The following is an 11,573-nucleotide window of genomic DNA, read 5'->3' on the forward strand; positions in this document are numbered from 1 at the left end:
GCTTTGATACAGAAACTCCAGATTCTAGACCTACTTTCCCCACTTAGACACATGCAGCTTTACTGTTGAAGCTGTTACTTGAATCCCTTTGACCTTCAGTTTCATCATCTATAAAATAAAGCAAGACTACATCATAAAGTGGTCATAAGGATCAAATGTGATAATGTGAAAACATACTTAAGAACTTTAGGACCATATGGGTGCCTGGGTGGCTTGGCTGGTTGAGCATATGACTTTGGCTTAGGTCATAATCTCGAGGTTCGTGACTTCAAGCCCCACATCAGGCTCGCTGCTTATCAGCACAGAGCCTGCTTCAGATCCTCTATCTCCCTCTCGCTGCCCCTCCCCACTTAAGAGTGCGCTCTCTCTCCTCTCTCTCAAAAATAAACATATAAAAAAAAGTTTAGGACTATAAAACTCAGGGACATCATCAAAGAACTGTCACATATTGTTGCATCCACACGACTCCTGAAACAGAATGCTACGGGCACAAGTGACAGTCACAACAAAGTTTATTACAATGAGAGACAAGGCCGACCGATCGGGACCAACACTCTTGATAAGAGTGCGTCCTCGAACAGCCGGGGTACAGAGTTTATAACCGATCACATCGTTTTATCATCACCTGGGAACAGAACAAAGAAACAGTTTCCAGATGAGTTAGAAACAGTTGCCAGATGAGTTAGAAACAGCTGCCTAATGAGGTGTTTATTTTAGACTTTCTGCCTCTAAGTTGCAACCAGTGGATCTCCTTGACCCTGCCTCTGATGCTCTTTTCTTTGAACTTTTGTTTCCTTAATTGGTGAAGCCTAATTTACAAGAGTATGAGGCATAGTTTACAAGAGCAAAGCAAGGCTGTTATCTCTTAACCTTCAGTGTCAACACAAAGCTGTTATTTTTCAAGCTAAGCGTTAGCCCTACACTACAATTTAACCCTTACAATATAAAAGTTATAATCATTTTCAGATACCAGACTCCAACTTTACAATTTTAAGATTTTATAATTTTATAATCTTTAGATGCAATTAAGAAAAAAAAGTTAGCTTTATTTTTTTTAAGCTCATTTATTTTGAGAGAGAGAGAGAGAGAGCGAGCGAGAGAGCGTGAGAGCGCACAAGCAGGCCAGGGCAGAGGGAGAGGGAGAAAGGGAATCCCAAGCAGGGTCTGTGCTGACAGCTCTGTGCTAATGGTGAGATCATGACCTGAGTCGAAATCAAAAGTCTGTCACTCAACCAACTGAGCCACCCAGGTGCCTCTGTAACTTTGTTTAGTTTCACTTTTTTAATTTATTTATGGCTTAAATAAGTAAGATTTTTTTAATGGAGTGCACTAGCTAGGATGATCACCAGGTATTGTATGTAAGTACTGAATCACTAAATTGTACACCTGAAACTAATATTACACTGTATGTTAACTAACAGGAATTTAAATAAAAACTTAAAAAGAAAAAAAATATCTTATTGGTTTTGTTAATGTTAAAAGTGTATATGCCTGGGGGCGCCTGGGTGGCGCAGTCGGTTAAGCGTCCGACTTCAGCCAGGTCACGATCTCGCGGTCTGTGAGTTCGAGTCCCGCGTCAGGCTCTGGGCTGATGGCTCAGAGCCTGGAGCCTGTTTCCGATTCTGTGTCTCCTTCTCTCTCTGCTCCTCCCCCGTTCATGCTCTGTCTCTCTCTGTCCCAAAAATAAAATAAACGTTGAAAAAAAAAATTAAAAAAAAAAAAAAGTGTATATGCCTGTAGAAATCTATTAAGTTACTGAAACATGAACTAAAGTGTAAGACTCGCCCATAATTCCTTTATGGAAAGACAACCATTTAGCATATTCTTCCGAAGGCCTTTTTAAAAATTCATAAACTTTTGGGACGCCTGGGTGGCTCGGTCAGTTGAACGTCCAGCATCGGCTCAAGTCATGATCTCATGGTTTGTGGCTTCAAGCCCCGTGTCAGGCTCTGTGCTGACAGCTCAGAGCCTGGAGGCTGCTTCGGATTCTGGGTCTCCCTCTCTCTCTGCCCCTCCCCTGCTAGTGCTGTCTCTCTCTCTCTCTCTCTCTCAAAAATAAGTAAACATTAAAAAAAGTTCATAAACTTTTTTTTACATATGAAATTGTATCACACAGTCTGTTCTGTGAACTTTTTACTTATTTAATTCATTCATTTTTCTCTTTGATTCCTATTGTAAATAACACAATTATTATACTTTAAGTTTTATTTAGAAATTGTTCTTTTAATTTTGTCTTAACTCACAGCTTGGGTTGTAAAAAAATATGTAAGATAATGTAGATAAAACATTTGGAAACATATCTGGCATTCAATAAAAAGTAGCTGTCATATCCCCGATCCCACTCATTTATGCAGCACCAAATAATGAGGTGCTAATCAAGAGAGGCCAGTCACAGATGGGCTAGAATTTAATAATCTCTTCCACATGTGAAATTAACTAGCTATCCCTAAGAAATACTTCAATAACTCCTCAAAATTTCTAATATATAAATCTGAATTAGATACATACATTTCTAACTAATTCTAATATAAAACATTCCCATGGAATATAAGTAAGTTTTTGAAAACCATGTGTTTTGACTAATTTGTGGGTCCTAAAATCAATTTTGTGAATCTCAATTAGCATTTGTCTTTGAATGAAATGGAATGGAATAGAAAATGCCAGAGTGTACACACTATTTCAGTTATGTGTCTATGGAGTCAGGATATAAAATGCATTAAAAAAATTTTTTTTAAATGTTTATTTATTTTTGAGAGAGACAGAGTGTAAGCAGGGGAGGGGCAGAGAAAGAGGGAGACAGAATCCAAAGCAGGTTCCAGGCTCTGAGCTGTCAGCACAGAGCCTGACATGGGACTTGAACCCATGAACCATAAGACCACGACCTGAGCTGAAGTTGGTCACTCAACCGACTGAGCCATCCAGGGGCCCCTAAAATGCATTTTCAAGTGTGGTTTGTGGTCAGAAATTTTAAAAGACAGTGAAGTAAAATCTTTCTTAGGTAACTATAAGTGAACAAGATAACTAAAACTTTTGTTATTAATAATTCAGACTCAACCATTTATGTGGTAGGCAGAATAATGGCCTCCAAAGATGTCCAATATCCTAATCCTTGGTACCTGTGAATATGTTATCTTAATTGTCAAAGAGACATTTTAGATGCAGTTAAGGACCCTGTGATGGGGAAATTATTCTGTATTATTGGAGTAAGCCTAATCTAATCACACTGGGCCTTAAAATCAGAGATATGACTACAGAAGAATGGTCAGAGACATGCAACATTGCTAGCTTTGAAGATGGAGGAAAGAGATCACAAGCTAAAGAATATGGCTAACCTTTAGAAACTAAAAAAGGCAAGGCGAGGTGCATGGGTGTCTCAGTCACTGGAGCATGTGACTCTTGATCTCAAGGTGGTGAGTTCGAGCCCTACCTTGTGTGTAGAGATTACTAGAAGAAATACATAAACTAAATAATTAATAATTAATAATAATAATAATAATAATAAAGGCAAAGAATTACATTCTCTGCCAGAGCCTCCAGAAAGGAATTAAGACCTGCCAACACTTTGCTTTTAGCCTAAATGTCTAACCTAAAGAGACATGTGTTAGACTTCTAGCCTACAGAACTCTAAGATAGTAAACTTGCGCTTTTTTGAGCTACTAATAAATTTGTGCTGATTGGTTGTTGTTTGTTTATTTATTCATACTCAAGTATAATTAACACACAATGTTATATTAGTTTCGGATGTACAATATAATGATTCAACAATTCTACGCATTTCTCAGTTCTCATCAAGGTAAGTGTACTCTGAATCCCTTTTCTCTCTTTCACTCATCCACCCTCCCACCTACCTACCCTCTGGCAACCACCAGTTTGTTTTCTGTATTTAAGCCTGTACATTTTTGCTAATTTGTTATGGCTGCAACAGAAAACTAATACAATGTAAGTTGTATTAACTTAAATTTCCTCAGAAAACACAGGTCACAAAGTATAGTTGAAAATCAGGGGATAAAAGAGAGAAGTGAGAAATTACAATTTTGTAGCTAAGTATAATTCACAATTTACTAAAGTTAATAGTAGAGGTTATGACTCTTACCATAGGTGTCCATGGAATATCTGAAATGTGGGAAAAACCTATTTACATTCTTTAGTTCTTCCACAGTTAGATCTCTGAACTTGTACTGAAAAGAGAAAGATGAGAACCAAGTAAGAATCAAGCTACAAGCTGCAGAACGATTACAATTAGCACTGAACAGAACACCATGTGCTAGGCCCCCGGCTCTGAGTTTTATGAACATGGATAGTATGTGATTTACTCTTTTTAATAATGACCCCATGAAGTAGGTAGCAGGGCTTATGACTGCTCTACTTTACAGAAGATGAAAATGAAAGCTAGAGAAGCAAACTAACTTGCTGAGTTAGACAGTTAAAGAGTGAAGCCAGAGCTCAAACTCTGGACTTGGGCCTTTTATCACTAAATCAAACTAAATTTCCAAATACCTCCTGAAAGCTTAAGAAAGAGGGCAGGAGCACCACCCCTGTCACCACTATTCAAGATCCAAGTCTCCTTCTTGAATACCTCATTCAAGGAATGAGACACCTGAATTCCCCTCCTAACCCTCCTGGCACTGCATCCTGGGTTTTAAAGGGAGAACAGACATCACTCAAGGGTTTGCAGTCAAGTTGAGTCAACTGCCTCTTTATTCATCCAGATGTACTCCCAGAAATACTACCTTGGCAAAGTCATTTAACTTCTTTGAACTTATTTCCTCATTTGCAAAGAGAGCCACCTCCTAGACTTGTGCTGAGGATTACATGAAGGAAAGAAAAAGTATGTGAAGAATCTATTATCAATCTCAAAATGAAATTTGAGGAGACAGTTACATTTGCAATAGTATCAAAAAGAAAAAAACTACTTAGAAATAATTTGAACAAGATGTAAAATTTAGTGTAGAAACTACAAAACATTGTTGAAAGAAATTAAAGTATATCTAAGTAAAAGAAAGCCATCCCTTGTTAATAGATCAGAAGACTTGCTATTGTTAAGATGGTAATATTCCCCAACGGATTCAATAATCAACAATCCTTATCAGTATCCCAACTGGCTTTTTGTTTGCAAAAATTTACAAATCGATCTTAAAATTCAAAAAATTAAAAACAGAATTACCCTAGCAAAGGAAACAATCAGCAAAACTAAAGGCAACCCACGGAATGAGAGAAGATATTTGCAAATGACATATCAGATAAAGGGTTAGTATCCAAAATCTATAAAGAACTTATCAAACTCAACACCCAAAAAACAAATAATCCAGTGAAGAAATGGGCTAAAGACATGAATAGACACTTTTCCAAGGAATACATCCAGATGGCCAACCGACACATGAAAAAATGCTCTACATCACTCATCATCAGGGAAAGACAAATCAAAACCACAATGAGATACCACCTCACACCTGTCAGAATGGCTAACATGAACAACTCAGGCAACAACAGTTGTTGGCGAGGACGCGGAGAAAGAGGATTGCTTTTGCATTGTTGGTGGGAATGCAAATTGGTGCAACCACTCTGGAAAACAGTATGGAGGTTCCTCAAAAAACTAAAAATAGAACTACCCTGTGACCCAGCAATTGCACTACTAGGCATTTATCCAAGAGATACAGGTATGCTGTTTTGAAGGGACACATGCACCCCCATGTTTACAGCAGCACTATCGACAATAGCCAAAGTATAGAAAGAGTCCAAATGTCCATCGATGGATGAATGGATAAAGAAGATGTCGTACAGATATACAATGGAGTATTACTCGGCAATCAAAAAGAATGAAATCTTGCCATTTGCAACTACGTGGATGGAACTGGAGGGTATTATGCTAAGTGAAATTAGTCAGTCAGAGAAAGACAAAAATCATATGACTTCACTCATCTGAGGACTTTAAGAGACAAAACAGATGAACATAAGGGAAGGGAAACAAAAATAATATAAAAACAGGGAGGGGGACAAAGCATAAGAGACTCATAAATATGGAGAACAAACAGAGGCTTAGTGGAGGGGTTGTGGGAGGGGGGGATGGGCTAAATGGGTAAGGGGCACGAAGGAATCTACTCCTGAAATCATTGTTGCACTATATGCTAACTAATTTGGATGTAAATTTAAAAAAATAAAAAAATTAAAAAAAAAAGAATTATCCTACAACCCAGCAATTGCACTACTAGGTATTTATCCAAAGGATACCAAAATGCTGATTCGAAGCGCAACATGCACCCCGATGATTATAGCAGCACTATCAACAACAGCCAAATTATGAAAGAGGCCAAATGTCCATTGACTGATGAATGGATAAAGATGTAGTATATATATGCAATGGAATACTATTCAGCGATCAGAAAAAATGAAATCTTGCCATTTGTAACAACGCGGACAGAACTAGAGTGTATCATGCTAAGCAAAATAAGTCAGAGAAAGACCAGTATCATATAATTTCACTCATATGTGGAATTTAAGAAACAAAAGAGATGAACACAAGGGAAGGGAAGGAAAAATAAGATTAAAACAGAGAGAGAGGCAAACCATAAGAGACTCTTAAAGACAGAGAACAAACTGAGGGTTGCTGGAGGGGTGGTGGGTAGGGGGTGGGCTAAATGGGTGATGGGCATTAAGGAGGGCACTTGTTGGGATGAGCACTGGGTGTCATAAGTAAGTGATGAATCACTGGGTTCTACTCTGGAAACCAATACTACACTGTATGTTAACTAATTTGAATTTAAATAAATATATTTTTAAAAATTCAGATGGGAATGCAAGAGACCTAGCACAGCCAAAAACAATCCTGTAAAAGAACAGAAGAGTTGGAGGATGCATACTATAATTAAAAGACAGGTTATAATAAAAACACAGAAAACAGTAAGTATGGGAGAGGATGTGAAGAAGTCAGAACCCCTGTATACATAAGCTACTGCTGGTGGGAAAGTGGTACAGCCGTTTTGGAGAAGTTTGGCAGTTCTTCAAAAGATTTAAGCATAGAGCTACCGTTCGACCAGCAATACCACTAAGGTATAGAACCAAGAAAAGGGGAAACATATGTCCACACAAAAATATGTGCACTATTGTTCAAAGAAGCGTTACGTATAATAGCCAACAAGTGAAAACATGCTGAATCTCCATCAACTGATGAATGGATAAATAAAATGTAATATATCCATAAAATGGAACATTCAGCCATAAAAAGAATAAAAGAATTGATACATACTACAACATGGATGAACCTTGAAAACGTTATGCTAAGTGAAAGAAAGCAGACACAAAAGGCCACATATTATATGATTTGTATATGGAATATCCAGAACAGGCAAATAAATGAAGCAGAAAGTAGATTAGTGGGAGCCTCTCTGAGCCTTAAGTTTTTCATTTGCAAAAGATATATAGCTCCACTGCCTACCAACTGCAACCGGTATGTATGAGGACCTTATGATTAACATATGTAAAAGTAAGATATTAAACAAAAACGTATACAATAGTAAGTACAGACAGGAAGTGATGAATCCACATAAAGCATATCTAAGTTAGAGAAAGGCCTCCAGCAACAGCTGTCTACAATTTGCATTAGAGTCTAGAAGAGTATAGAAAATGAGAGGGAAGGGGGAGGATCATTTTAAGATAGGAAGAAATTTGGCAGAAGAGAAAGCCCAACATAATTAACAACTTGAGGGCAGGAATCACCTCTTACTCATCTTTGTACCTCCCCACAGCACTCAGCACAGGGTATGCCTCTGATAAATACTGGCTGGATGGATGGGAGTTAGCAAAGAGGTAGATTTATACGAGAATGATCCACAGGACTGGGCATCAAAACTAAGAAGTGAGGGGAGCCTGGGTAGCTCCATAGGTTAACCGCCGACTTCGGCTCAGGTCATGATCTCGCGGTTCGTGGGCTCAAGCCCCGCGTCAGGCTCTGTGCTGACATCTCAGAGCCTGGAGCCTGCTTCGGATTCTGTGTCTCCCTCTCTCTCTGCTCCTTCCCCACTTGTGCTCTGTCTCCCTCTGTCTCTCAAAAATAAATAAACATTAAAAAAATTTAAAAAAAAACAAAACTAAGAAGTGATCAGTATTAATTACAGCAGGGTGAAATGAGTTCCAGATTCAGGGTCCCTGACTCAGCATAAACAAAAGTGAATGAAATCATCCCACCAATGTACAGAAGGCTGCACTGCTGTCAGCTGAAATATTCATTATGAATGAAAACAATTTTGTTTTGTTTCCTACTTAAAATTATAAGCTGTTTTCTAGATCTTTAATGTCCCATGAGAATGTAATTATTAATGGCATACACATCATAATTGATTTAATTGCAAAACTGTTATAAAAGTGTGTCAAAAGAGGGCAAAAACACTCTTCCTTAGGGACTGAATACCCAAATGTCACTAGTATAGTCAAATATGTGATTTGCCTTAAAAAAAATTTTTTTTAATGTTTATTTTTGAGAGAGAGAGAGAGAGAGAGAGAGAGAGAGAAAGAGGAACAGAGAGAGAGACACAGAATCTAAAGCAGGCTCCAGGCTCTGAGCTGTCAGCACAGAGCCCGCCTGACACGGGGCTCGAACTCACAAACCAGGGGTTCGTGACCTGAACTGAAGTTGGACACTTAACCGACTGAGCCACCCAGTCGCCCCTGATTTGCCTTTTTGACACCTAAAAAGACAGATCTATTTTGTTTGTCCTAAAAATTTTTCTTCACATCATTTTCACTATATATGAAACAGAATATCTTCTTATTATAATATTAAGACACACATTCCATTATTGTTCCTATTAACACCGAAGAGAAGTCTGCCTAACATTCTCTAAGGAAATGTGCCTCAGACAATCCCATGTGCTTAAAGGGTGGAGGCATGCCACTAAAGAGGAAAATTGGCCTGTGAGATTCAAAAGCTAAAATAATTATACTGTCATAAAAGTCAGTAACACTGAGAAAATTGAGAAGTTACGAAAATTTTAGCTTTATCTACTATACTACAGTATTTTTATTTCGTACACTTATATTTATGAAAAGTACGTAAGAGTATTCTTATATGACCTATGTTCAAATGTAGGACACATTGAGGAATACTTCGTGGCATCATGTCATTAAAAAAATGTTAACAGGAGGCGCCTGGGTGGCTCAGTTGGTTAAGCCTCCAACTCTATTTCAGCTCAGGTCATGGTCTCATGCTTCACGGGTTTGAGCCCCACGTCTGGCTCTGCATTGACAGTGTGGAGCCTGCTTGCGATTCTCTTTCTCCCTTTCTCTCTGCTCCTCCTGTTAGCTCTCTCTCCCAAAATTAAAAACAAAAACATTAAAAAAAATTGTTAACAGGAAGGTATCTTACAGATCAAGTCCAACTTACTGTTCTACGAGTGAGCAGAGCAAATCTAGGTTAAGTTACCTGTCCAAGGTAACCCAACGAGGGATGTGCGAAATACGAATTAGGGAACCAGATAATCTTTCTAAACTTAATATCTAAAACAAATGAAAGGATATATACACATGTGTGTATGTGTATATATGTACATATATATATATAAATACACACATACACAAACATATAAACTAATTTTGAAGAATGAACAGCATGCCCCAACTCACTCACATGTGATTTAGAATAGTAACATCTAACAAAACTTTCTGCTATGATGGAAAAGATCTATGTGTGATAGGTCTAATAGAGTAGCCACCAGCCACATGTGGCTGACAAAATGTGGCTGGTGTGACTGAGAAACTCAATTTTTAATTTTAGCTAGTTTTGACAAATAGCCACTTGTGGCTCCTGGATACCATACTGGACAGCACAGACCTCTCCAACACCATTACATCTGTCTGACTACTCCTCTCAACCACTCAACTGCCTCCCCTGAATTGTATATTCACTTTCCTCTGCTTTTGTCCTCTGGTTTTATCATGCATGTGCGTGCATCCCTAAACAACACATTATTTAGTATTCATATTTATTGTTTAGTTTTTAATTTTAATTTTGTTGGCTTTATCAAAACATAATTTTGCATATACCCTCCAATTTTTTTTCACTCAACATCATGTCTCTAAGATTCATTTGTATTGTTGCCATGTTGTAGCTCAGTCATTTTCATTGCCACATAGTAGTGTTTTCCATTGTGTGGATATACAACAAATTATCCTTCCTTCTGTTAATGTACGTTTGGGTTGTTTCTGTAGTTATGAATAATTATGCAGGTATCTGTTGCTTCATACACTATGAATTCTCTATGGTAGCCACCTAGAAGTAGAGGGGATATAAAACCCACATAATCAAATTAACAAGACCCAATTGTTCTTCAAAATGGTTAAATAACCATTTAACCACCAGCAGTGTGGCTGAGGCAAGTGCATCCTCCAAATCATCTAAATTATCTTAATTTATGCTAATCTAATGAGGGAAAAATTATGAAGTTCTTTTTCTACTCTCAACTTTAACAGTTCTTCCCACTGAACAATAAATACATCATGCTCCCCTCCTTAAAAAACTTGAGAGAGTGGTTCTCTGAAGAGGAGACACAAAGGGTGTAATGGTAAGCATGATGATACTTCTCCTTCTACAAGATGATACATCTGCACCTGTCACAGTAGATAAAATCATTCAAGTCACTTAAGTAAACATTTCTACTCATGAGGCTTCACAACCCCGCACAGATGTACAAACTGCCCCAACTAAGTCAAATCCAACAAAATGGCATACATGTATGGTTTCTGCACGGGGAAGTTTTAAGGAAGCATTAAGAAATCACTTAACCAGGGGCGCCTGGGTGGCGCAGTCGGTTAAGCGTCCGACTTCAGCCAGGTCACGATCTCGCGGTCCGGGAGTTCGAGCCCCGCGTCAGGCTCTGGGCTAATGGCTCAGAGCCTGGAGCCTGCTTCCGGTTCTGTGTCTCCCTCTCTCTCTGCCCCTCCCCCGTTCATGCTCTGTCTCTCTCTGTCCCAAAAATAAATAAACGTTGAAAAAAAAAAATTAAAAAAAAAAAAAAAGAAATCACTTAACCAGAAAGCTGGATAGAAGAAAAGAATGAAATCTTGCCATTTGCAGCAATGTGGATGGAACTGAAGGGGTATTATGCTAAGTGAAATAAGTCAGAGAAAGATATCATGTGTTTTTACTCAAATGTGGATCTTGAGAAACTTAACAGAAGACTGTGGGTGAAGGCAAGGGGAAAAAAATAGTTACAGAGAGGGAGGGAGGCAAACCATAAGAGACCCTTTAATACAGAGAACAAACTAAGCGTTTACGGAGGGGCAGGGGAGAGGGGAAAGTGGGTGGGTGATGGGCATTGAGGAGGAGGAGGGCACTTGTTGGGAAGAGCACAGGGTGTTGTATGGAAGCCAATTTGACAACAAATTATATTAAAAAAAAAAAAGAAAGAAAGAAAGAAAGCTGGTGAAAAGGGGGTTGCCTCAGAAAATACACTGGTGGGAAGCCAAAGAAACTGGACCAAGAGCCTGGACTAACCTGGAAACTGGAGCTAGTCATGCCCTAGAAACGTAGGTTAGACTTCTGGGTCAGGCCTCCCGCTCAACCCTTCAAACAAAGAGGATCT

The 11,573-nt window shown here is 38.5% G+C and overlaps 1 protein-coding gene across 4 annotated transcripts in view; it reads right to left on the reverse strand.

Annotated features, from left to right (window-relative positions):
• UEVLD (UEV and lactate/malate dehyrogenase domains) overlaps positions 1–11,573 on the reverse strand; it is a 52,778-nt gene that overhangs the window by 40,465 nt on the left and 740 nt on the right. For 3 of the 4 annotated variants that reach the window (XM_047070321.1, XM_047070320.1, XM_047070323.1), the window contains exon 2: positions 4,094–4,178. The exons of the other annotated variant lie outside the window; for it this stretch is intronic. In XM_047070321.1, the coding sequence (XP_046926277.1) occupies positions 4,094–4,178 (85 nt within the window). The remainder of the gene's footprint in view (positions 1–4,093; positions 4,179–11,573) is intronic. 4 annotated transcript variants of the gene reach the window in all.

The sequence above is a fragment of the Lynx rufus genome, unplaced genomic scaffold (assembly GCF_022079265.1).
Source record: "Lynx rufus isolate CCGP_SWC_20201006 ecotype Redwood Valley unplaced genomic scaffold, mLynRuf1.p SCAF_9, whole genome shotgun sequence".
Lineage (NCBI taxonomy): Eukaryota > Metazoa > Chordata > Mammalia > Carnivora > Felidae > Lynx > Lynx rufus.